The 27,106-nt window shown below is 31.5% G+C and overlaps 2 protein-coding genes across 3 annotated transcripts; both read right to left on the reverse strand.

Moving 5' to 3' along the window:
* Positions 1 to 9,394: 9,394 nt before the first annotated feature.
* LOC114750226 (protein RAE1-like) lies at positions 9,395 to 14,241 on the reverse strand. Its single transcript, XM_028938781.1, has 8 exons — positions 14,059 to 14,241; positions 13,187 to 13,328; positions 12,459 to 12,539; positions 11,890 to 12,018; positions 11,713 to 11,790; positions 11,144 to 11,215; positions 10,207 to 10,287; positions 9,395 to 9,767 (listed from the first exon to the last, which is right to left on the reverse strand). Exons 1-8 carry the CDS (start codon positions 14,181 to 14,183, stop codon positions 9,717 to 9,719), a joined length of 759 nt encoding a protein of 252 aa, XP_028794614.1. The 5' UTR covers positions 14,184 to 14,241; the 3' UTR covers positions 9,395 to 9,716.
* An 8,173-nt stretch (positions 14,242 to 22,414) lies between these two features.
* LOC114750227 (deSI-like protein At4g17486) lies at positions 22,415 to 26,028 on the reverse strand. 2 transcript variants are annotated; one of them, XM_028938782.1, is made up of 3 exons: positions 25,611 to 26,028; positions 25,053 to 25,340; positions 22,415 to 23,165 (listed from the first exon to the last, which is right to left on the reverse strand). In XM_028938782.1, the coding sequence occupies exons 1-3, from the start codon at positions 25,741 to 25,743 to the stop codon at positions 22,789 to 22,791; spliced, it is 798 nt and encodes a 265-aa protein (XP_028794615.1). In that variant the 5' UTR covers positions 25,744 to 26,028; the 3' UTR covers positions 22,415 to 22,788. The 2 variants fall into 2 exon arrangements, with proteins under 2 accessions (XP_028794615.1, XP_028794616.1); XM_028938783.1 differs by having other exon boundaries at positions 23,154 to 23,224.
* Positions 26,029 to 27,106: the final 1,078 nt, after the last annotated feature.

Consider the following 27,106-nt stretch of genomic DNA (forward strand, 5'->3'; position numbering starts at 1 on the left):
ACTTGAGAGAGAGAGAAGAGGAGAGAGAGGAGTTGGCTGGAGAGAGCAAGAGAAGCTGAATTGGAAATTTATAGATCCTCCAATCCAGAGATGGGGTCCACACCACGCGCATATTCAATACTCACCATTTAATTTCCTTATGTGATCATCCTCATTCATATTGATTAGCCGCATAATCTCATTTTTATTATATATGCTAATCCATGTTACAAAATATAATCCTCTTTTTTTTTTCTCTTTTGATATAAGTTAGAGTATCCTCAAGTTATTTCGGCTTGAGACTAATTTTTATCGAACTGGGAGCATTAAAGTTAAGGTTAAAAACTGTTATCATCTCTTTATATTGCATAAGTCTAACTAAACTCTTGCATCAACCATTTGTATTAGAATTACACGTAATTCATTTTCAAGTAATCAAATCAATATTTCTCTAATCTTATTTATATGAGAAAGAGAGAAGAGTTTTTTTTTCTTTTATTTATAAGTTGTTTTTATATAATTAAATTTTTAACTTGAATATGCTATTCTATCTTTCATTTGTCAATGTAAATTGTCATTTTGTTGAAAGCATATATATTAAATACGGGTAAAATCAAAAATCTGTTAAATTTTTAATTTAGACATAGTTAGTGAGTAAAGTTTTTTTCCCCTTACAAAATATAATGAAAATGATTTATAAATAAGACTAAAAAAACGCATATGGCTAGTTAACAGGGAAAAAGTATTGTGCAAATTATTACTCATTCCATGTAAAAGTAAAGTAAATCCTCCCATTCCATTGAAAATGGAAAGGCGTCACGTTTATTAGGCAGAATCAAATTAATCAGACAAAAATCAATGGCAACCGCTTTTTAGCGACAATCAAGCCTTATTTTATTTTCCATCATATGACTTTTTTTCATTTATATTTTTTACAATTATTTTAGATTATTTTACATTCATATTTCATGGAATATATACATGTCTTTATTTACATTTTGAAAAACCACGTCTTTATTTTATTTATAGATATTTTTACCTTTTGTCTAACTATTTTTTTCTTTTACAGTATGACAAAATTACACTCGTGTTATGCTCTCACAACTTGAAACTTTTGGGTTTGCCACTGTTCCGCATATTCTACTGCAGCAAATAAAAAGGGCTCCTTTTTGTACCCAAAAAAAAATTAAAAGGGCTCCTAAGATTCATTTTTAGTAACATTATGTGAAATGGGTGGCAAAAAAAAAAAAGATGAAAAGCTATAAAATTTGATAATTGTCACACTAAACATGTATTTTCGCAGATTCTCAATCCTATTGATCCATAATGAACAGTAACGTTGCAGCAAACCGTGTATGGGTTATGGAAATAATTAGGTATTACTCATTAATAATTAGAATTTTCTCATTGGGAACTTAATTAATTATCATTTCAAACCAATTTTACTTAAATTAAAAAAGAGGGGAAAAAAACAAACAAAAACAAAAACAACAACTAAGACTCACTTTTTACTGTATGAACTCAAGCAAAGGTGAGGGTCACTTTTTTGTTTACCAAAATCATCTTCAAAAGCCGAATTCAAGTTCAAATTCTCTTCTAGGAAAATTTGATCTTTATTCTAATTAATTATCTCTTTCTTATTCATTATTTCAAAGTTCAGAATATGTAACTCACATGTGTGTCCTTCATATAATGATTATTACCTATATATATATATAAAAATATACAAAAGCTTTCTTATTCATGATAAAAGTACAAACTTTAACAGCAATTTTAAGGGTATATATAGGAGTTGACAGCTAAAATATGAAAAAGTCTTTAATTCAAAATTTTCAAAGTTAAGAAGGTTTTAGCTATCATTTCTGCCAGCTATTGCTGAATTGACAAAGATTATCTAAAGACTCAATCTTTGATAGTCTAGGGGTTATATAAATACTATTTTGAACTCTACCATGTTGAAGCCATGAATTTGTCAAGCAAGAGTTGTGATCAAAATCACCCATTTAGAGATATCATAGATGATGGTAGATTATTGTTTCATACAAACTAAAAAGGCCTTGATTAATCATGTCACTAGGGAGCACATGTTATTGGTTAAGTTCTCTGATAATATGTTGAGAAATTTTTGCATCTTTGATTACCTTTTACCTATTAGGTAAGAGGTGAATTTTTTTTCCTACATGAAGATGTCCTCTAATTTAAGATAATTTTATTCAAGATATTATCAAACACTATATATAAATACTTCGCTCAGCCATAATATTTTAAACTTGCTTTACTTTTTATTTTTTAATTGTTAATGAAATACAATTTTCATTAAAAAAGGGAGTTAGGAAGGTTATACTTAACTAACTTAAAGTTTAGAAGATTTTGTATATTTTAATTTAATTAATGCATACAAACCCTCAAGCTTTTCATATTTGGAATATCCCTAATGCACGTGTAAGTTGTTCGGCTGTTATTTTTGACGTTAATATCCCTACTGTAAGAAGGAGATACATGAAATAAATATCAGTCTCAGAATTCATTTGCATAAAAAGAGATACATCAAATAAATGTTTATCTCTGATCCTCTTCCGTTTCAAAAATACCCTTCATTAATTAAGTGAGTTAATTATGAATTAATGTTAAATAAAGGCATTTTTGAAAGTTTGCACTCCATTATATTTGGTTATTATCATAATTAAACACCTAATAACAATTTTACATAAATTAATGAATTGTTAGTTAAACTAGAGGAGTTTGGCTAGTTAGTTATCTAAAAGGTTTATTGACAATTATTTAGAGATATTAGGTGAAAAAATTAATGCACTAAAACATATTATATTATGAAATATTATAAGGTTTCGATTGTATCTCATAAGATTCATTGATCTTCCCATTTTACACCAAAAACGTCTTATAAATTGAAACTGAGAGAGTGTATATAGTCTGTCTCTAAAAAAAGAAATAAACACATAAATAGATCTGTACATTACCCAAAAAAAAGGGAATTAATGGATTCCATCACCTAATTTAGTTATAGTAGAATTTTTGCGTCACTAAATTAGTGACAAATTTATATTATCACTAAATTCTATTATTAATATATCGCTAATTTTATGGTAAAAGAATTAATGACGAAACACTAATTCCATCAAAACACATTTAGTGCCTAAAATTTTGTTACTAATTAGTGACAAAATTCAAAATTTCATCATTAACCAATTAGTAAGGGTGGAATTAGCAATGAAAATTTTTTGTCCTTAATCAAGTTTAGCGACGGATATTCCATCATTAATTTATTACTTCTTAGGTCCTTAATATAATACCTATTTAATTAATTTGATTACATTAAGTAAGTTAGATAGGTTAATTTATTATAAAAAAATATGACATATTTTTTTTAAAACATCATAATTGTTTTCTTTAATATCTTTTCTCCCTCTCTTGATTGAAAGGAGTATCAATAGGGATAATTTAAGAAAAACTAATAAACAGAAAAAATAGGTCTTATATTTATGACTAAGATCAACCCAATAATTATGTCCTATATTAAGGATTAGAGGACTATTTGTTTTTGTAGTGTTATATAATACGTAGAAGCCCATATATGGTGGTGTTGTAATTAAAATTAAACTTAAAATGATCTTTCAAGCTCGTGACACACAGGGAAGCAGAACTTGCATTCATGACAAGTATAATCGATATACAGTGATTATATGTAATCATATCAGTTTACGTTAATCAAACGATTAACAGCTCTAATCATGTTTTTCCAAAGTCAGCCTCTTTGGCACAAATTATTGACAACCCAATAGACATGCATTCACATCTTTACATACACACATATATATACACATCGATAATGACACATAAAGGCACAGAATCTTCACATTGTCTTGATCACATAAATATATATATATATATATATTTATATATATATATCTCGCAGATTCTCTTGAACACAACACATCCCAAACATGTCAACATTAGACTCAAAGATCTCATTTAAGTGTGGTGGGTGGCATATCACCATTAGGGCAACTAGCTGTTAACAATAGTAAGGTGCATATGGACATTCGTTAACACAACTTGAATACTACATCCAGTTTTTAAATAAGAGCTGACTAGATATTTGATTTAATCATAAATACAAGATATCAATTTACTTTGCCTCTTAAACTTATATATAATGTTTTCTCTAAAATATTTCTATTGGTTGTAATAGGTTTCATCAAGGGATAATTTCAAAGCATATGATTAGATAGAGTAGTTTAAAAAAGTCAAATGTATTTGTTATAATTAATCAATTTAACTAATTTTTTTAATCTCTTCAAATTATTTATTTAGCTTTTATATTAAGGAGGTCTTATGTATGCATATTTCGTGTGGTTACATATTATGAAGTTGGATGATTTTTCATTTTTTCCTACATGTTGAACAACTATGCCAATATTAGGTTGGTTTTGCATGTGAAAAGCCAATTCATATTTCCTTAATAAACATTCCTTCTGTTAATAATTAGCACTCCACATGTGGATCAAATTAATTTGAATTGGTTGACAACATTATAGTACGGATTTGGATTCTCTTCAAACTTAACAATTTTTTGAAGAAAATGAGAATGTACTATGCGACAACGACAACTATGAATCTTTGAACAAATTGATTGCAAACAATAATAATGACTGAGAATTTTTTGAAGAAAATGAGAATGTACTATGCGACAACGACAACTATGCATCTTTGAACAAATTGATTGCAAACAATAATAATGACTGAGAAATATTTATTTAGTTTTGACTTAGAAATATTTATTTACTTTTGCATTAATGTTTATTGTCATTGTTGCTTACCGTATCATTTTTAATATACAATTTTAAATAATTCAATTTCAGGTTAATACGGCTTTAATAAATTGAGTTATTGTTTTTTGTCAAAAAAAAAAAAGATTGAATTATTGTTTTGATGGAGAATTACTATAAGGTTCCATGTAAGGGATTTAATCATTTAAAAGTCTGATAATAACTAAGAAGCTTGCAATAACATGTTAAAATGCAAGAAATAACAATAGATTTATGCTTATTAGGATTTTTTGATAATTAAATCACTTCTTTGAAACCTCATAATAATTTTTTTTCCACAACCATTCGATAGGTGATAATACTGATTAAATTGGATTTCATTTGGATATGACTCCAGTTTTAACTCAATTGTTAGCGGAGTTGTCCATATAAATAATTCATCATTCAAAAAAGAAAATGAACCTATTAACACTAAATTAATTATTTGATTTACTACTAAATTATGATTTGATTTAGGATTCGGACTAATCTTTTTTTATGACTTAGAGAGATCAATAATTGTAACTCCATATGATTCCCTCCTCCCCTCTTGTTTCCTTTACTTGTGAATTTTGAACAATCACAATGAATTCAAGTATCGTCATATGTAAAATAATTTTTTCAGAAAACGATACTAAGTCTCAAAAAGATCAATTTAAAAATTATTACGTTTTGATCTTTTTTAAAAAAAATTAAATAATTCAAATAATTACAAATATGAAAAATCTCATTGCAAATCAAACATTCAAATCATATACGTCACTTTCAAACAATTTATAACTCAGAATTGAAATTAAATTTGCAACTATTTAAGTTGATATTTAAAAACCTTTTTTTAAATCTGTTTAGCATCTAACTGTTATTCAAATGTTTCTTTTCCCTATCCTATAATGATTTCAAATTAAAGTTTCAAGTTTCCTACTTCTGACTGATTTATATAAAACCTAGGCATTTCTGTTCTATCATTTCGATTTATATATATAGTTTCATATAATATACTCCTCCGGTCCTTATTATAAGACCCAATTTGACTTTTTATTTGGTCCTAATTATAAGACCCAATCCATTTTCTCTCTTATATTTATACATTTTTTTTCAAGATAATCCTTCTAATAATGATAGTTTTAACCAATATACTTAATTAGCAAGGATATTTTAGGAATAACAACACTTATTTATTATAAATAACCAACTTAACTTATTTCCTTAATCTCCCCAAATAAGTCAATTGGGTCTTATAATTAGGACCGGAGGAGTATTACCTACCTCCAATCCTTAATATAAAAGCTGCTTAAGGTTAGATTTGATCCTAAATATAATATCTCAATTCACTTTGTCTTATAAATTTATAATTCTTTTCTCAAAACATTCTTATTGACAGTACATATTAAGGAGGTTCCCATCATAAAATAATTCCAATACTCATGATTAAATGTGATAATTTGGGAAAGCTAAGAGACATTTATTATAAAGAACTAATTTAATTGATTTTGATAATATTTCCAAATTCGTTATAAACTCTTATAATAAGATTCGGACATAGTATAAGGGTTAAGAAACATTTTTAATGGTTAAAGTTTTCTTTTCATGAAAAGGGCAATATTGTGTCTTAAAAACACTTCCAAAATCACATCGAGCAAAAAAAATTAAAAAAAAATCCGACTCCCACAGCTCCTCAATGAATACATTTAATTGTAGGGCAAAAATTACTTTTAACCCAATATATAACGATTCCTTGGAAAAATAACAAGGAATTTATTGAATTCATTATAAATCGAACATTATGCTATGTTTGGATGGAGAGAAAATGAGGGAAGAAACAAAATTAGAAAGAAAAATGAGAAGAGAAATGGTTTTTTTCCTTGTTTGGATGAGGGAAGAAAAATAAGAAGAAAAAAAAAGTTAGGAAAAAATGAGGTGGGTCTTATAGCCTATTTTCCTCCCAACTTTTCTCTCCATATACGGAGAGAAAACAAGAAGAAAACATATTTTTCCTCTCTGCCCTTATATTTTTTTTTAGCAAAATAATACCTTTTTATTTTTTTATTTTTTCACTTTATTTATTATTATCAAGTCTTTCTTCTATGTTTGCTTGATTGAAAAATAAAATAACTAAAATTACAAAAATCTTTATAAAATAAATTGAAAGGAAAAACAAGTAGATATGTTGTTTTGGTTTTTTTAGCATTACATTACATAGAATGTTATTTTTTTCTTTTGTTACAAAATTATTTGATATTAAAATATAATAACATGATAATATATCTTTATCAAATAATTTGATTTTAAGTTATATGATTATGTTAATGTAAATATGGTTTTTTATTATTATATTTAATTTGATTTTAATCAAGATATATTTTGATATAACAGAAAGAATATCTTAGTCATTCATATATTTACTTATTTTCTTTTCTTTCTGTTTTCTCTTGTCCATCCAAACATGAAAGGTGATAATATTTTTTCTGTAATTTTCTCTTCTCTCCGTGTTCTATCATCTTTTTTTTTTCCTCTCAACTTTTCTTCCCATCCAAACAGAGGGTTAATGTTGATCCCTTTCGGGTCTTAACAAACGTGACGGAAGGATTTTATTTTATTTTATTTAATATATACGACAGACTCCAAAGTGGAGCTATGCTAATTCCAGCATTCAGATACTGAGGCAAGACAAATACCGAAGACTACGCTTGATTTTACAATTCCAATTATCATTTTAAAATAAATAAATAAAGTTGAAGCAGCAATCATTTTCATAAGTACGAAATTTATAGTTCTTATACTAATCATCACGTAATTGAGCTAGTGGTTGTACTAACTTAATCTACTGGGTATGCAGCTGTGTCAAATGCTCGTTTGGAAAGCTTTGTTGCCCTTTTTGTATTTCCGATTTGATCCGAATTAGTTTAAGAGTAATGGTTGAATTAACTTATTTTAAATGATTTTGCTTTATATATATAAAGCAAACAAATAAATAAGTGAGAATAATTGGTTTCCCAAATAAGCTCCGAATATGATACTACTTTCGGTTTTTAATATAATAGTTAAATAACTAATTTATTGATATTGAGAAAATTAATTAAGTTGGTTATTTATCACAAATATCTTTTTGTCTTCTTAAATTATCATCATTAATCTTGTGTATTAAATTATTGAAAATATTTTTTTGGTGGGAACCCCTTATAAGAATATTTTGAGAAAATACGAGAAACAAAGTAGATTAAAATTTTATATTTAGAATTAAATTTGGTGTGACAATAAATGTTCCTTTCTTCACTGATACTCAACCATCATTTTCACAAAACAGATCAAAAGGAGAGTCCTAATAAATAATATTAGGAGGTATAGTAGGCCATGTATGTGCTGTCATCTTGTGGGTCATAAGGATGACTCCAGTCTCAAGAAGCTTTGGCGCAATGAGACTAAAGAAGTGCTTGGGAATTGTTTAGATAAAAATTAAATGATAATTTTAAAAGTGATTTTATGATATACGAAATAAATATCTGAAATAAGTTTTGTTTCGATATACATAAAATTACTTTTTAAAAATACTTTTATGGTCAACCAAACACTCCCTTTAGTAGAAGGAACCATACAATTACGAGAGATACCTTATCCTCCTCAAAACATAAGATAAACTTTGTTAGATGGGTTTGGTTTTTTCTATAAGATGCATTTTAGTTTTGTCCAAGTATCTAATGAGTTTTTTTCAATATTACCCTTTATATATTCTCTTTTCTCTTTAATTCATTTATTGTATTTTTTTACTTGTTCTCTTTATTGATAAGGGCATTTAAAAAAAGCATACCTTACATACATATTGTTTAAACTGATTTTAACTTATTTCTTATAAACGTAAATCCGTTGAATTTATCCTATATTTTGAAGTAGGGGGGTATTATTATTATTTGACAAACCAGTCACAATCAGACGCCCATGTGTTTCACACGCATACCTCATCCTCTTCTTTCTCTCAAACCATGTGGCCCCAAGGCTCTGATCCTCTGCAATTTTTCACCTCAGTGAAACTCTGGGAAACAGAATGAGAATGGTAAATACGAAGTTCCACTTCTCTGTAATGGAATGGGACCCATTGCCTTCACTCTGCTTCGCCCACAAAAAAGAATTCAGCTCTTCATTGCTAGCTAACTATATTACTGATAACTGAAGCAGCAGTAACTGTTACAAGCATGCCAGATCCATACGGCTTTGATAAATGTCTTGGTAGATTGAAGTCTACCCCCAAATAAAAACAAAAAAGAAAAAGAACAAAATTGGCAATGTATATAAACGCATGTTGATCCCATTTTTTTGTTGAAACTTGAATCCCATGTGTGAATGCTTAAGTGTTTCATTTCCCATTATTTGTCTTTTTTTGAATCAGACTTCGTGGATGAACATGTTCGTTAGAGTCACAAGGGGTCAGAATATTTGTACTCTGTCCAAAAAAGAAAAGACAGTACAAATATAAACCCATGTGAGAGTAGAGAAATTTTACATTGGGATGAAAGAAACGTATGTGAATTGAAAAGATACGCTCGATTTGGATATTCAGTATGTCTAATAACGAGGGAAGCCACCAGCATGTCTCCTTCATAAACCAAAAATTCATCAATCGTCCATTCACAAGAATAGCTGACAAAATAGGCATCATTCTGTACATGCCCTTCAAATCATTAAATCCATGAATCATCACGTAGCTAAACTGGACAGACCTAAGAAATTAACCAAAACTGGGACCCAAAGTGTGAGTTACATTCGTTCTTTTTTTTTTTTTTTTTTTGAGTTCATTCTACGTTCTTTCGATGACCAAACACAAAGTAAAAAGGATTAGAGGAAGGGAAATCTAGCTTTTGCACTAAAACAAATCATCCAAAAGTTGATCCCACTTTCAAAGCCTTCTAATATGAAGCTTCATTTCCTACCCGCATTTCCAGCTCGTGGCTTAGCTTTAACTTCGGCATCCTGTTCACAAAGTTCAAAGCAGTTAAGGTTGCTTGAATTATTTGAATACATTAAACAGAGTATCAACACAGGAAGCTACTAATCAATCTCTTGTTTGTATGAGTATCATGATAAAATAGCGAGGTAAGAAGAAAGCAGCATCGCTTAACTTATCAATACAGGCTTTAAATATGCTCTGTTGGACAAAGACCAAAACAGAATAATTTTGCGAAATTGAATGAAAAGGTAGGTGATCAATCCTTTTTCTTTTCCAAAAACAAATGCCAACGAGCAAAAATCAATCAGCATTGTCCTTTCTGTTCTGTTTCATTCTTCAATTACTAAAATAGAAAGCAGCATCGCTTAACTCATTTTCCCCCTTCTATCTTGTTGTGATTCACCCAGATGAGTATTAAGATAACGTAATAATTTTCATAGGTGACTGTGTGCACAAGTATACCTGCGGTAAGTGCAAGTAAATCTGCGTCTTTGCTGCCGCTGGATTGTGATTTTCTGCACCCTTGCTCCAATCATAACATACCTACAGCCACGCATAAGATTTCAAAAGTAATCAGGAATGGAATGGAAAGGACAAATCCGGTAAAACAACAGGCATATTATTAGTGAGTTTTGAGACGGGGGCTCATGAAGAGCAAAAGCTGCAATTATTTTGCTTTGCTGGATTGAGAGACAATGGCAATCCTCATTATATAAGCATGATATGTTAGCCCAAACATCTAACCTGAGTAGCAAGATGAGATTTAAGCAGCTTGAATCAGATCTTCTATTTTCTCTCACATTAAACTCGAATTCTAATTTCTAAAAGATATAATAATCAACCAAATAATTGAATATTCATTTTCAATTTTCAATTATTGTCACTTTTTACTCTACAGACATCATTACTTTCAACAGAATGAATAATCTGTTGGCAGAAATGTGTGTCTGTGCGTGTGAGAATTCTTATACTGTGAACACGCAATTTACAAATCCAAATACCTTCAAGGTAATTAAATATGTAAGTACATAAGCTAGGAAAAAACATATTATCTTACTCTCACCTCGTCTCCTCCAAGCATTTAAATAATACAAGGAGAGAAACGCATGTGCATTCAGAAAATAGAAACACAAATTTGCAGCAGTCAAAAACTTGGAAAACACACCCATAATACTTAAATATATCTAGAAAATATAAACCCAGAATGCATAAATTTTCACAGTAATATTTAATACCACATGTAATAAATAAATTACAGCAGATTAGATGTTTGAACACTTGATAGGTGCTACACATGCATTTCTAGATGTGCATGCACAAGAATGGGTACGCTTCAAAAAAACCAAAATAAGTAAACATAGGTCTCTACAATTAGCTAAAACATTGAAATAATACATACCGCATAAGCAAATATGGAACCATCATTATTAAATGCACTGCAGGGTATGGGCAGGCTACACCTTTGCATGGCCTGCAAACACAGTAACGTATTACAAGCAAAACAACAGCAGTAAGAACGTACCAAATGCTCCAGTAATATAACAAGATAGGTTGATAGAGGACTGTCCAATATCCTCGAGATAGTGAGACATGATCAACACTTAAGAAGTGTGAACCCCAAAGTAAACAAAAACATATAAATTCTATTATAAAATGATTCAATCTTCAACTGCACCCTGTAAGGGTTGAATTCTAAGCTTAGCTACACCATAATATTAGCAAGAAAAGGAAAATAACTACAATAATATCTTTAAAGTAGATGCACATATTTGTTCAGAGTTGTGACGCAAAAACAGAATGACCGACTATTAAATGCATCTACAAAATCTTGTACTCAAAAATCAGATAAAAAATCAGATAAAAAAAAATCATATGGATATAACCAATGAGTCATTTGGAACTCTATAGAGGTCAATTTCAGCAAGAAAGTGGCGTGAGAAGGAGGATCTTAGACTTAAGGAAAGAAACCTTGAGTCTCTGTTTACTGTCCTTGTCCCAAAAATTAAAAGCACCATCAGATCCAGCAGTTGCGAAAGTGTGATGTACCTGCACACAGATATTAAATAAGTTTTTTTAGCTGAATAAGATATAAGTTACTAATCATCAAATTAACATCATTAATGGTGAAAATTATCATAGTATTACTGGATGGAAATTCAAAGAGTTGACTGAGTATATCTCATTATTCTCTCTGTGGCATTTGAAAGTAAAGTTCTTGTTGTGTTGTGCTTCATCCAGGTGATGTACTCCAACCCTTCCCTCTATTGAGCCAACCTACAGAGAAAGAGGAAGTCAATAACCATTCATGCCAACATGAAATCATGGTAGAACTAGAAGTTATGTTTTCAGCAAATGGAGATTTAACCGGTACCAACATTAATACCAGGAAAACAACAAAGCATATAATTACAACGCCAAAAGAATAACGTTGAAATTGAAGGGCCAGCCAGGGTTTGTAATGTTTAATGTCAGATACAAATTAGATTCGGCAAAGAAAGGCATGGGAATAAAATTCAAACCAAGCTCTCCATTAAATTGAATCTCCTCGTCTCAATAGATCTGACCCTTACACTTTCATCTAACGAATCAATTGAAAATCCTCTGGGAAAATGTTGCCGTTCTTATCCAGATGTCTAAATGCCAAATGGAAACAAAGACTGAAATTCTGCAGCACATTTTGCTCTATGTGAATGTAAATACAAGTCAATACATACCAAAAAACCTTGCTGATCCGGAAAAGCAGCAACACATCTTGTCTGATACCTCAAAGGTGATTGGATTCTTTTGTACTCAGTCTGTAGAAATTTAACATTGATTGGAAAGCAAACATTATATTGATATTTATCAAGTTAGTTGATGTTCAGATAATAGGAATCACTGCCCAATAATTACTTCTTCTGGAAACTACAGAAAACCAGAATCAATAGAAAAGGTAAAATACAACTAGATTTTATTTTTTATCAAAAAAACAAACAATAAACCACATATATGTTATTTCACTAAATTTACATAAAGACAAAGGTTCCTGGCAAATATATAATCAACCTTAATGAAAGCAACCGTAGCTACAGTAAATGAGGTCCCTGATCAGTTTAGACACATTGACAATTTAGCCGGATCTTCAGTATTGACAGAGGAATATAACATCATTCAACACACATTTCTCATAATTATAAAAATTATGCAATAGTAAATATTACTCAAATTACTCAAACTAGATGTGGGTCCCATGCATTGCAAATATTGTTCTTGACCTATAAATAGTGTGGCATCCTATAGATTATATGTATTGATACTGATTGGATACTCAACCAAATTCTTAGCTGAAAATTTCAGCTCCTGAATATAAACATATTTTATGCTGCAAGTCAACATCAAAGCTTTTCACTTAAAACCAACAAAAATGCTACAAAATGCTATCATAGAAAGCATAGAATATTACCTGAGGATTCTGCAAATTGAATACCACCAGATTTCTATCTGCAGTTCCCACAACCATCAGCGGATATTTTACAGTCATTGCATAGCAGCGATCAGGAAGTTGTTGAGTATGCACAGGATTTGACTGCCTAGCATCCCAATACCTAAAAGAAGGCAAGGAATGCACAATGTGATTCGACAGCCAGAAGTATTTAGGGCAGTTAACACCATAGAAGATGCATTCTTTCTAAAAAAAAATCCTAAAATTTGCCATGAGAGCTATCATTTCACAGAGACAACCAAAGGCATAAATACACTAACGTAAAGTAACAAGGAAGTTCATGATCAGACTTGCATGAAATCATAAGAGAGAAAAATGAAAGGAAAAGGCCCAACTGTAAGAGCCGCCGCTCATCAATTTCAGATGAAATAATGCAGATGCAGAATAACGTTTGCAAAGAATACAATGTAGATGCAGATCCATGTATCATGCTGTCTAAGTGTCTATTAATTACTGTAAACACAATACCCTATATCGGAATGGGGGCCTTCATTCCCAAAGGTAAATGGAAATGAGTGGCCCAACCGGATGTAGTTTCTACGATGCTGACACAGCCATAATAATCCAATGTGTTATGTTTTCCTGTGCAATACTTGCAGGTTATAGCCCTTGCATTATGGCATTACGTAATTGTTGTTATACTATTAAATCAGCTTTCTAAGATAATCCTAAGATGCATTGGGTCTAAAATCATATACATATGAAAATAGCAAATATAATCCATCACAATTCATAATCAGAATTTCGACTAACCAGCAATGGTAAAGCTGACAAACATATAAATAGAACTTTTTAATAATGTAAATAAAGAGGGGAAAAAATAAATTACAGACTTCAGGGTCTTGTCCCAACTTCCTGTGGCTAAAAGATTCATCTCTGGGATCCAGGCAATCTCTTTAATAGGACCATCATGCATGGCAACAGGCACCGGTTGCCCACCAGACAAAAGAGGCCACATTTTGACCTGCTTGTCGCATCCTCCAGAAAAGACAGTCGTTCCATCGTCCTTCCATGCACAGCATAAAACCTTCAATAGGAAGGAAGCAAGTATTATGTCAAAAGAAATCTGGCCAGTGCAGGTCCAGGCTCAAACAACAATTTATGTATTCATTCAGGTAGATTACCGGTTGATCATGAGCTATTGACGCCTTGGGCGTACTGCTTACTGCAGTTCCATTCTTCATTATCTCCCAACATCGTACCTACAAGATAGTTAATGCATGAATAGGCATAAAGAGTGAAAGATGATGAAACAGAACATATTCTAGGAGAATGGCAGGAGCTCCTATCTTATATTAGTCATTCATCCTTCCTTCACACTTCTAATCAACTCATGAATTCAATGCAAATCATAGAAACAAAGTCAGACACGGCAAACCTGGTTATCCCATGATGTAGACACAAGAAAATTGGCCTTGGGACTGAAAGCAAGACTTGAAACAGAATCACCAGGTGGCTGCGTCACCTGAAAATTGCATTTTTCATATAAATCATCACTGTTGTAGAATAATAAATATTACCTCCATTCTTTATTACAAGAGCTTTTTTAACTTTCAATTTGATCCTAAATATAAGACCTTAATCTACTTTGTCTTTCATGTTTATTCATTTTCTTCAAAGTAATCCTTACAAAGTAGTTACACATGTTAAAAGTTTCATCAAATGATAATTATAACTAATCTGCATGATTAACGAAGGGAATTCTAAGAAAAACAACACGTATTCAAAATAAATAACTAATTTAACTAATTTTTTTAATCTTCTTAAATTATTTAACTAGGTCTTCTGAGGATAACAGGTAGTACTTAATAAATCACCCAAACAAAAACAAAAAAATCACAGAATGCCTCTCCTCATGCAGGATAAGCCTAGACCCCGCAATCAACAATTCAATAATCTCAGCTGCAAGTCCTTCTTAAATATTCTCGACCAATACAAGTAGCGGTTAAATATATATAGTTTAGTTAACAAAATAAGAACCGAAGAAGCAGAGCTTTGAAATTTGAATACACTTCATGGCAACTCAGAAACACGAGAAACTGACTCCGTAAGTTCAGGAGGTTTGATCAACGTACCTCGAAAGATTTGTTCGGATTAGTGTTTGCGGCCCCGAAAGTCGTCATTTTGAAAAGACGGGACCAGAGTAAGCACGGACGAGAAACCTCAACGGAGAATGTGAGAGAGAAAGAAATAGCAAGGGGAGAGAAGTAAGCTGAATCACAGTGGTGCGAAAAGGGATGGAGGGAAAGCAGGAAAGGAATGTGGGTGGTTTTATAGGGGAGGAGCACGGCTACGATTGCGCAACGCTAAGCCGCGTAGCGTCGATAGTACGGAGCGGTGGGCGGAGGGATTGGGTTTGGGTTTGAATTTCGGAGTCGGGTATTCCGCCGGATCCTATTTCAATGTAATTTAAAATTAAGGGAAAATTACACTTAGGTCCCACAAAAGATAATTAATTTTAAAAAAGTTCCTAGAAATCCCGAAATAATTCTGAAATTTCCAAAGACCTGTGTGTAATTAATTGTAATTGTAAAATTATTTATTTACCCCGTTAATTTTATTACAGCAATTCATTTACAACCTCAACAGTAGATGTTAACAACCCGAGGAGAGGTAGTTAACAACCTCGACAACGCCCCTAGCATCCCATAGACTGAGTTGTCAATCTTGGTAGTGCTCCTGACAACTCACTCTGTGGGATGCCTGACAACTCAGTCTGTGGGATGCCAGGAGAGTTGTTGAGGTTGTTAACCACCTCTCCTCGGATTGTCAACAGCCACTGTTGAGGTTTTAAATGAGTTCAAATTAATAGAATAAATAGGTAATTTCACAATTACAATTAATGACACACAGGTCCCTGGAGACTTAAGAATTATTTCAGGATTTATAGGGATTTTGTTAAAATTAATTGTCTTATGTGAAACTGAGTGTAATTTTCTCTAAAATTCATTCTTTTTGCCCGTAACTTGTATATTTTCTTAAAGAAGACCCCACTACTTTAAAGTTTAAACATACATGAACCAATCCCCAGAGAGCTCTCCATTAACTTAATAAACCCCGCATTTGGATCCTTTTTTCATTCTTTTTCTACCTTTTCTTTCTATCCCTGCCATTAGATTTTCAAATGAACGATTAAAATTTAATAATTTATTGACTTATGATTATAATGTTACATAAAAAAATAAATACTACCTCTGATCCTAAGTATAAGAATTAGTTGACTAATTTGAGTAGATTAAAGAAACTAGTTAAATTAGTTATTTATAATAAATAGGTATTGTCTTTTCTAAAATATCCTTACTAATCAAGTTTGTTGGTTATAACTACCATTATTACAAAAACTACTTTGAAAAAAATAGATAAATATAAAAGACAAAGTGGATCAGAGTCTTATATTTAGGACTAACACAAAAATCAAACGAACTTTTATATTAAAGACCGGAAGTAGTAAATAAAAATTTAATCTTTGGGAATTTAACTTCAAGAGTTCGCAATCATAAACAACTTGAAATAAAAAAAATAATTTTGTAAAAATATTGAATTTCAACCGGATTTTTTTTTCATGGATAAAGTAAGGAGAAGGAGTAAAAAATGAGGAGAGGATCTAAATTTTTGAACCCATATGCTTATCTAGCCTTATATGAAAGTGTTCATAAGTGTTTATAAATGACAAGTCTAAACAAGCTCAATATAAACAAAATCAAGAGTGAGATCAAGAGGAAAAGGAGCTGTGAATTTTGGTCATGGAACCAAAATTCAACTCGGCTATGAGAATATTCAACTTCATTTTCAATATCTTTAAAATTAAAAATGAATATGAAAAGAATAATGTAAAATTGAAAATAATTTCAACTAAACTTCCAAAATTTCAATTTGCATGCATGTTTTCCATCTTTTGTGATTTTTAAACTGGACAAAAAAATATAAGTTGAAAATTCTACAAATATTTTTTTTTTATGAGAACCATCGTATATTGGTCAATTAACTTTTTTAGATGTCAACCGATAGCTAAAGTTCTTAATTGACAATCACACAGTACTTTTTTAATCACACATCACTTTAGAAGATATACACTTAGAGAAGAAGAAAGAGGTGAGTGTACACAATTAAAGAATCCCAATTGCTTATTTAGTACTTTTTCAGTTTTAAATATAAGACTCATTTTTCAGTTTTAAATCAACCGATATTTAGGACTGAAACAATATTTACCAAAAAAAAAATTACAATTGAGGTGCCTTGGACACTTAGATACTTAAAAGGTTGATCACCTTAAAGCTTAATTTGGTCTATTTAACAAAAAGAAAAGTAAAAGTTGACTTGCCTCTGCAACTTCCAGCTCCCCCAAAAAAAGTGAAGGTCGATTGAAGAAACAAATATGTTTACCTATCATTAAAAAAAAAAAAAAAGGTTTAGCTGAGCTAAATTGCCAGCAAAAGTGATAACTTCACTGCGCACATGGTTAAGTAGCACTAGATAATTTTTACGGACAATTAATCTAGCTTCATCTGAACTGTTGTTGAATCCATGGGCAGGGACAACATAGCAAACGAACATCTTAGTACCCAAAAAAAAAAAAAGCAATTAATGTTGTAGCGGAGAGCGAAATGAGAGTAACCTAAACCGTAAAAACAAGGGAAAATTACACTCAGGTCCCACAGAGAATAATTAATATAAAAAAGGTCCCTCAAAATTGTAAAATGATTCTGAAGTTCCCAGGGACCTGTGTGTAATTAATTCTAATTGTGAAATTACTTACTTACCCCTGTTAATTTTATTGCAGCAATTTGTTTACAATCTCAACAGTGGCTGTTAACAACCCGAGAAGACGTGATTGACAACCTCAGCAATGCTCATGACAACTCACTCTGTGGAATGCCAGGGGCGTTGTTGAGATTGTTAACCACCTCTTCTCGGGTTGTTAACAGTCACTGTTGAGGTTGTAAATAGGTTCTAATTTTATTGCAGTAATTTGTTTACAATCTCAACAGTGGTTGTTAACAACCTGAGAAGACGTGATTGATAACCTCGACAGCGCTGATGACAATTCACTCTGTGGAATGCCAGGGGCGTTGTTGAGGTTGTTAACCACCTTTTCTCGGGTTGTTAATAGCCACTGTTGAGGTTGTAAATAGGTTCAAATTAACAGGGGTAACTACGTAATTTCACAATTAGAATTAATTACACACAGGTTCCTGAGGACTTCAGAATCATTTTGCAATTTTGAGGAACCTTTTTTATATTAATTGTGCTCTGTGAGACCTGAGTGTAATTTTCTCCAAAAACAAAGCGTGGGAGAGCAATAAAAGTGTTGTACTGCTAGAAAAAGTGGTAGAATGTTGCACTTTAGATGGCTAGAATCCAATCGTCAAAAACATCACTAGCTTCTTACCTAAGTAATGTTTCTATAAAGGTAACCACTATCACAATCTCTAGTTAGTACTACCTCCAGGCTCCAGTCCTAATTACAAAAGCTAATTGACTAATTTGAGGAGATTAAGGAAGTAAGTTGAGTTAGTTATTTATCCTAAATAGGTGTTATCTTTCCTAAAATATCATTGCTAATCAAGTATATTGACTAGAACTATCATTGTTAGAAAGGCTACTTTGGAAAAGAATGTATAAATATGAGAAATAAAGTGGATTGGGGTATTGTATTTAGGACCAAAGTAAAAGTCAAATAAGGTCTTATATTAAAGACCGGAGGTAGTAAGTTATAGCTACTTCTGTACAATTTGAAAAGATATATGTCTTCTTAAAATCTTTACAAACACAAATTGGGCTCATGTATGATCCTAATTAATTCAACAACAGATGAGAAATTGTCTTAAGTTTGTAGCTATAATTATAAATCCATTTATAGACATCCATGTCACAAATGACCCTCTCCTATCAGTACCCAGCATTGAACCATTGAACCATGTACCTCAATCTTTACATGATCTTTTCTAAAAGCATGCGTTTTCTTCCTATGCTAATAGCCAACAGCTCTGTGATGCAGTGGCATGCTAGCAACTTGCCGATGGCCTTTAATAAGATTCAAATCCCAACCTACCTACTCAAAATTTAAAAAAGAAGAAGAAGAAGCAGCTTTGGGGGAGTTAAATCCCCCCTAATGAAGAAGAAGCTTTATAGAAAGTAATGTAATTCATATAACCCCCTCTATTTAGTAAAATAAGATAGTTGTCATCATTATTGTTTTTGGTTATTTAAAATAAACGATTTTCTTTCTCCTATTTATCCATGGAAAGGAGAATCAATAGTAAAACAAACGTCTTTTGGTTTCATTATTAGACCTAGAGGCTAGACTTTCTTTCCAAGTCACAGGGCTAAAGTTTCTTTTCTTTAGGCTTCGCTGTTAAAAACCAAAGGCCAGAGATGAATGGAAACATACAGTACCTAAAAGAGATGAACAAAAGGAAAATGATTCCCAGTTGGCGAAGGACATTGTCCTCGAAACAAAATGAGATACAGCCACGGATTTTGACAGAAAATGACAGGACCAAAGACAACCAATACCTATTGCTCTTTGTCTATTGATTTGCTTTTCAATTTAACGCAGGAACTACATAATCAAAATCCAAGATCAATTTTAGATAGTTATACTTTTTCTTAGTTTTTAATTTTCTACCTGTGTTTTCTTCTGAAAAATTAAATATTTATTTCTGTTCTATTAGCACTGTTAGCACTTGTATAGTATGCCGAGGCTGAGGGCTGATAGAGCAAAGTTGCAAAGGGCTAATGGTATTAACAGAAAAAAAAAATTAAATGCTTTAATTAAGGAAAAAAACACATAGATACCATATTAAAAATTTAGAGAAAGTATAAGTACCTCCAAATGATTTTTCCTAATCAAAATAAAATTAATTGTAACAAAATTATATATTAATCTTTATAAAATATTCTCTTTAATTATTTATATTAAAACTACGTCTTGATATGAGTTTTTTAATATGTATAATCAATATTAATATTTTAAGAAAAATTATAAATTTTGAAAGACAAGATAAATTAAGGTTTTATGTTTAATATGAAAATAAATGTTCTAACTTGCTTCTATGTTTAAGATAGAACACTATTTTTTTTTGGGAAGAAAATGCAAAACGATTAATGTTAAGAAGTCTACAAAGAGTAGTTAAGAACAGGAAAAGCAAAATAAGATAAGGAAGTGAAGAGATTAAGAACTCTGCTAACTACACAATTTTCTTTAAGAAAAGAACATAAAAGGAGTTTACCTTCATGCTCAAGCCCCTTGTCTGCAATCTTCTGAAAATGGGTCAAATCAACTAATTTCTTCTGGAAACAAACAAGCTAAAGTTGAAAGCAATTATCCCCTATTGTTCTGTCCACTCTAGTAATCCAAAGCAAAATAGTCCGAAAGCAGAGAGAATTGAACCTCTCAGGATCAACAAAAGAACGACGACATAGGAAGTCTTGGATAGGGTTTCCTCAAAATAATATAAAAGCATACAAAAAAGTGCTCCTTCTGCATTTCTTTTTCAACAATAGTACAGTTCATCTTTTTTTAGTCAAAGAGAAATTTCCAAAATTTGCTACAATAGGGTTTTCCTTCTGTGCCATCGTCAAATGAATTGAGGAAAAAGCCATTTCGAAGTATGCCTGCCACCCCTGGATTTCTTTAATAACCTTCATGGTTTGCTCAATCTTTCCTTCGTATCAGGCTTGATTATATTTCCAACATACTATATTTAGTAAAATGATTATGCCCTTGAGAAGAAAATTGAGGTTATCATGAGAAATCCTCATCATTATTGTTTTTAACCAGAGTAGAAGTGAATCAAAGGTGGTTGCCTCCATCCTAACTGGCAAACATCCAAACGACAAGGCCCAGACATATGGGCAAAAGATCAACAAATGCTCCAAGGATTCTAGGCAGTCACAACTGAACACACAATGAATAGTAGCAGCAAGATGATGCAAGTTCAGGACATCACTCATTGGTGAGGCTTTATTTAATAATTTCCACATGAAAAGCAAGAATTTCAATGGAAGGGACAGACACCAAAGAAATTTCTACAAGTTGTCATTGTGACATTGCAAATGCAGGTAGTTACAAAGTTGGATTTTAAACCCATCTCTGGTAGTATAAAAACCAGAAGCATTAGCAGTCCATCGAAAAGAATCATGCTTTGAATTGCTAAGAATTGGAAGTGAAAGGATTTCCTTGATAGTGTCCTTAGAGTAGAGAGATTTAAGCAAAGGGAGGTTCCATCAGTAAGGGTTCTAGTTGAAGCAAGTATGCAGTGAGAGATCCTTAACCTTGAGCAGACTGAATGCTAAGAAGGATCTCGATTGCATAGGCTACCAAAGGTGGTGGTTAAGAGGGATACAAGAGGTAGAAGAGATATTTCACCAAAGGTTATCTACTATAAGACCAGAATTATCAAGCACACCCTTCCAAATCCAAGAAGCATTGTAAGGCTTCAAAAGCAGCTCCTTATGATAGAGATCTATGACAAATCTGCATAATTATTATAATATTAAAATAATAACACTGCTAGTGTCCTCCTTACACATCTTACAATCAGGTTCCATCATTAATATTAATACCACATTACTAAGAAGACTTATAATGAGGTCTCAAGGGAAAAAAAAAAATTACAAAACAAGTTTCAAAGGTTGTCATTTTCTATTCTAAAACTTGTTATCACAAATTGTTTAGGTTGTTATTGAGACTTCTTAGTAATTACTTTCTTTCCTTACTTGATTGTAATTCTCCTTGTTACTAATTGTAATGATGTGGCAGTAACGGTGAATGTAGTTCCTAGAAATTTATTGAAGTTGCAAAATTTAGATAGATGTTAGTTCTGTACATCTACAAGTTAAAAGCAATATATCTGAAATTTTACTTTTAATACATTTATATGTTTTAATAGGGATTTATAAATTATTAATTATTAATTTTAATTATATTTTATTGTTGAGAATATCTATGGGTATACTTTTGGCATTGAGTGAGCAAGAGCATAAAATAATCGTAAAAATTTGAAGAGGAATAAAGAAGAGGACTTTATATCTTGACTAATGAAAAGAAAGTGAAAATTAAATGATCCTTTCTTGCTTTAATTTTTTTTTTTTTAGTCTTCGATGAAAAGATTCCAAGAAGACATACAAGGAGACTTTAAAAATTTATGGAAAATTAAGTGGGACTCCTAATGAACAAAAGAAATATTCCTCAGTTTCTTTTAATATATTATTCATAATCAACAAACATTCCCTAAATACGATTCCACTTCTGATATGAATCAATATCAGCATTTCACTTAAACCTCCATCAAGCAGAACTGTATAAAATTAAACAGATCAAACCTAATTAGGTGTTTTTGATCAGTATCTGAAAATGATACACTTCTACAAATTCTAAAGCAATCTTACAACAAAATCCAACACAAGATGAGGCAAATACAACACAAGCACGCATTATCAGCCCCAGTTATCCTGCCAGCTTTCTTCATATACCATTTTCTTTATGGGGGAATTGGATGAAAAGAATGAATATCACATTTGAGCTTCAGAAAAACAAAAACCCAAGAAAAGGGAAAATTCTAATGTTCTGAGTTTAGACATGAAGATGAAGAAGGGGGCTCCATAATCACAGGTGAAGAAGGTGGAGGAAGGTCAGGTCTGGTTATACTCCTTTGCCGGCGGGTAGCAGAGGAGGTAGAAGAAGCAGGGGAAATTGATGATGGAGAGGATGCTGAATTCGAAGATGTCATCTTCTTATTGTTATTTGTCTCACTTGTTGATGATGATCTCTGTATCGTTCCAATTTTGTCGGATGTTCTTGAAGGGCCACTTGTTGTTGTTGTTGAAGATGATGATGCTTCTTGCTTCTCTTCTACACATTGTTTGTCTTCAATTCTGTGATGCCTAACTCTGGTTGAGTTTAAAGCCACTGGAAGAACACACTTGCAGAGGAATCCTGAAATTAACAAACCAACCAATCCATTGAATCTGATTCCTTTCTGTTTGATTTCACTCCTGCATTCAAATTTAAACAATCATCTTTGAAAAAAAAAAATCCTAATAATAAACCATTGTTTGTTAATTATTTGTCTTGAGAAGAAAACTCATTTGCTATCTGTTGACAATTTTGTTAAAAGGATTATTTATTAAATGTAAAAATATATTAAGTGTGTCTATGGTATTCATTATTTAAGTATGATTTTTTGGTCGGATTATTTATTTATAATTTAATTATTCTGCTTATCTTTTTGCACTCGGCATATATTATAGTAGTAGAATCATTTTATTTCCTTTTTCTGATTGAAATGGGGATAATGTTCTCTGCGAAAAAGAATAAAGTCGAGGTTCTTGTCCGTAGTTTTCTTCCCCCCTCTAAGGATAGCAAATGGATTCACTTTTTTTTTGAAACACCAATTATTGATTTATCGTGCCAAAGAATCTTTTTAAAACACTACTATCTCCTGTCTTAATTATAAGAGTTAATTGACTAATTTAAACAAATTAAAAAAAATTAAATTAGTTATTTATAATAAATAAGTATTTTTTTCCTAAAATATTCTTACTAATCAAGTGTATTGGTTAGAACTATTATTGTTAGAAGAATTACCTTAAAAAATATATACTATATATATATATATAAATATGAGAGACAAAGTGGATTGAAATCTTATATTTAGAACTAAAATAAAAATCAAACAAGATCTTATATTAAAGACCGGAAATAGTATTATTTATATAAAAAAGAATAAAGAAACGTGTCCCATCTATTCCCACGTAGAACACGAATTACACTGCTATGGCAATTCCAAAATTCTCTTCATTTGCAACTTCCACAGAATCAGTGCTTGCTTTGAAGATAAAATTGATCCCCGAATCTATTATTTATTTTCAGTAAGGAAAAAAAATCTATTTACTTTTTTTTCTAGCCTAAGGAAAAAAAATAAAAACCTAAAAATTATAAAAAAATAAAAAAATTTATCTCAATATAAACATACATAGTTGACGTGTACAATACTTAATATAAGAGTTAGGTTGACATTTAATTTTATCTTAAATATAAAACTCTAATATATTTTGTTTCTCATATTTATTTATTTTTTAAAGTAATCTTTATAATAGTTATATATGCTAAAAGTTTCATCAAATGATAGCTCTAATTAATACACATGATTAGTAAGGGTATTCTAAAAAAAACACTTATTTATTACAGATAACTAATTTAACAAACTTTTTTAATCTACTTAAATTAGTCAACTAGTTTTTATAGTAAGAATAAGACGAAATATTTTATAATGCTCAAACTATAAAATTTTCTAACTAATTAAATAAACTCTTTAATTTTGACATTTTATAAGGTATAATTAATTTTAACTCACTTCTTTAATTTAAATAAAGTTGATAATAAGTGCAGATAGCCAGATAAATAGGACTATAGAGAATAATATAAATCTAATAATAAGCTCTTAGCTAAATAATTATCCTTATCATAAAATAATTTAGCTTAAAACAAAAGTAATCATATTCTTCAACAGCAAAACATTAAGCTAAATTTCGGACAAGAATTCAGTAGCACAGTATATTTTTCATTATTGTCAATATGCAAAAAGAAATTAATATAACAAATAATTTAAAGAAAAGAATGAATTCAGGTTTTTCCAGTTTAAACCTCTATCATGTGAAGTTTAAAACTATAGATGTAATTCCTCAAACACTCTTTTTGATATAAGATGTTAATAGTAATGAATGATTTTTATGAATTTCAGCTTCATAAGCTCGAACTTGGAACTAGAACGGTGAAGAATCCAATGAAATCAATAGAATAAGAAACGATTTCCGAAGTTACCGATTCTAGCGAGCCGGTTGATCCAACTGGGAATAGATTTTCCGGTGAGTTTAAGGCATGCATCGTTGCAGAAATGGTTGCAATTCTTGGTGATGAGATTGTACGCATTCCCTCTGTACTCTCCGGCGAGCTCTTCCATCACCCTCCTCACACCTTCCTCTCCCATCTCCGTCTTCCCGATCAGTATCGTCTTCCTGAACACGAAACCCTCGCACCGTCTTGGTTCCCCTTCGAATATCCCCGTCGACGGGTACTCGTGAGCTCCAAATGCATACTCCACTCCATGAACTGCACAAAAAAATCCAGCACTTCGCTCAGACATCGAAATGTTCATATCATCATCTTGTGCAATTTGATGAATCTGTGTTAAACTTTTTTTTTTTTTTTTTGCGTATTAGAGTCTGATTTTTCACTGGTATATTCTCTCGCAGAGCACTGATTAGAAGAATTGGATTGAATTTAGATTGTTATGGACTGTCTCAAGATTTGTAATCTTGTGAGCTAAGCTCTGCAGGTTCAAGAATCACAGGAAGAGAGAAATCGGGGAGGAAGACGAACCTTGGACGCCGGAATGGTATACTCCGAGGCCGCACCAGTAGGCGTAGCCGTTAATCGGCGTTAGATCGTACACATTGAGGTACACCGGCACCGATCCTGATCCGCAGTTCCGGAGACCCTTCCTGCACAGCATTCTGCGACGTCGTTTCTTCGGCTTGCTAGCTACATCCACTTCATTGCAGGGCCAGTTGCAAAAACAGTACTAATCCTTAATCAGTATACATCTTCGCCGTAAGAGTTGATGAAACTATATCTTCATTTGAAAGCAGAGAAGTTAATGAGAAGCGAAGATTCCGGTACTAGAATTCGCCGGCGGCGGACAGACGGTGGCGCACCGACTCTGTTAATTGGTGAGGATGGCGGAGACTGGAGAGCAAATATTATGAACAAATCTCTGATTTTTTTAACTGAGAAAAAAATTATTGAAACAAAGAAAGCAACGTTGGCTAATAATTATGATGTGTAGGTGGGGTTTGGGATTATATATAATGAACTCTAATTAGTGGAGTTTTAGTTTTAAAGGAAAGGGAAAAGGCCATGAATGATGAAATGATGAATGATGATGATTCTTTCAGGTACAGGGTTGTGTGGTCCAGCCAGATGACACAATTTGGGTTTAATCAACTTTTTGCTGATCACAGAATCAAACTAGGGTTTTTCTTTAATCAACTGGAGCATAAATTTTGGATCATAAAGTGTTATTCTGCTGAGTATAATAGTTCTTTCTAAGATTTTTGCAATAATCAATTGCCATCAAGTCCTTCATTAAGCTCAATTTTTATGTCAATGTCAATGATTACGACCAAATTCTACAGGCCAGTACAAGGTAGAGATGAGACCCCATAAATGTCATCATTCTGGAAACTGTTCTTAGAGGGACAACGAAGTTCCTGAAAACATGTTGGGCATTTTATTAAAATACTGCCAGCAGTAAAAAAAAAAAAACCAAAATATTATATATTTAAAAGAATTCACTCAAATACTACGTTACAGGTTCACCAAAAACTGAGTTTTAATTTTAATCTGTGAAGAACTTGTTCGCGCTGAAAACAACTTTCACCTCTAACATACTTTTTTTGAAAAAATAAAACAAAGAAATTGTTCAGGCTCTGAACGATTTCAACACTCCTTCTTCTGGTGCATCTTTTTTCCTTTTTATTTTTAGCGAAAATTACTATCAAGACCCTATTCCACAAAGTTCATCGCCATCCTTCTCTTTCTTCTTAACTTTTGGAGAGAATTACTAGTAATAATACATGCATGTCCGCTTAACTTTTTTTTTTTTTGGGTCTTGGTTAGTGGTGGAAATAGGTCAAGCCTTACCTTAAGAGGCTAGGCCTGTGGTGAGGCCTATTAGCCTGAGTTTGGCCTGCGACCAGTGAAAAGCCTTTTATTTAGTCTAAGTCTGGCTTGTAATCAAGTGTAACTCAGCTTATAACCTATTAAAAAACTTGTATTTTTAACAAATTTTAAACATATATAAAGCAATTCAAAAT

This window comes from Neltuma alba, unplaced genomic scaffold, assembly GCF_004799145.2.
Source record: "Neltuma alba isolate B1F8T4 unplaced genomic scaffold, ASM479914v2 tig00006366_pilon, whole genome shotgun sequence".
Taxonomy (NCBI): domain Eukaryota; kingdom Viridiplantae; phylum Streptophyta; class Magnoliopsida; order Fabales; family Fabaceae; genus Neltuma; species Neltuma alba.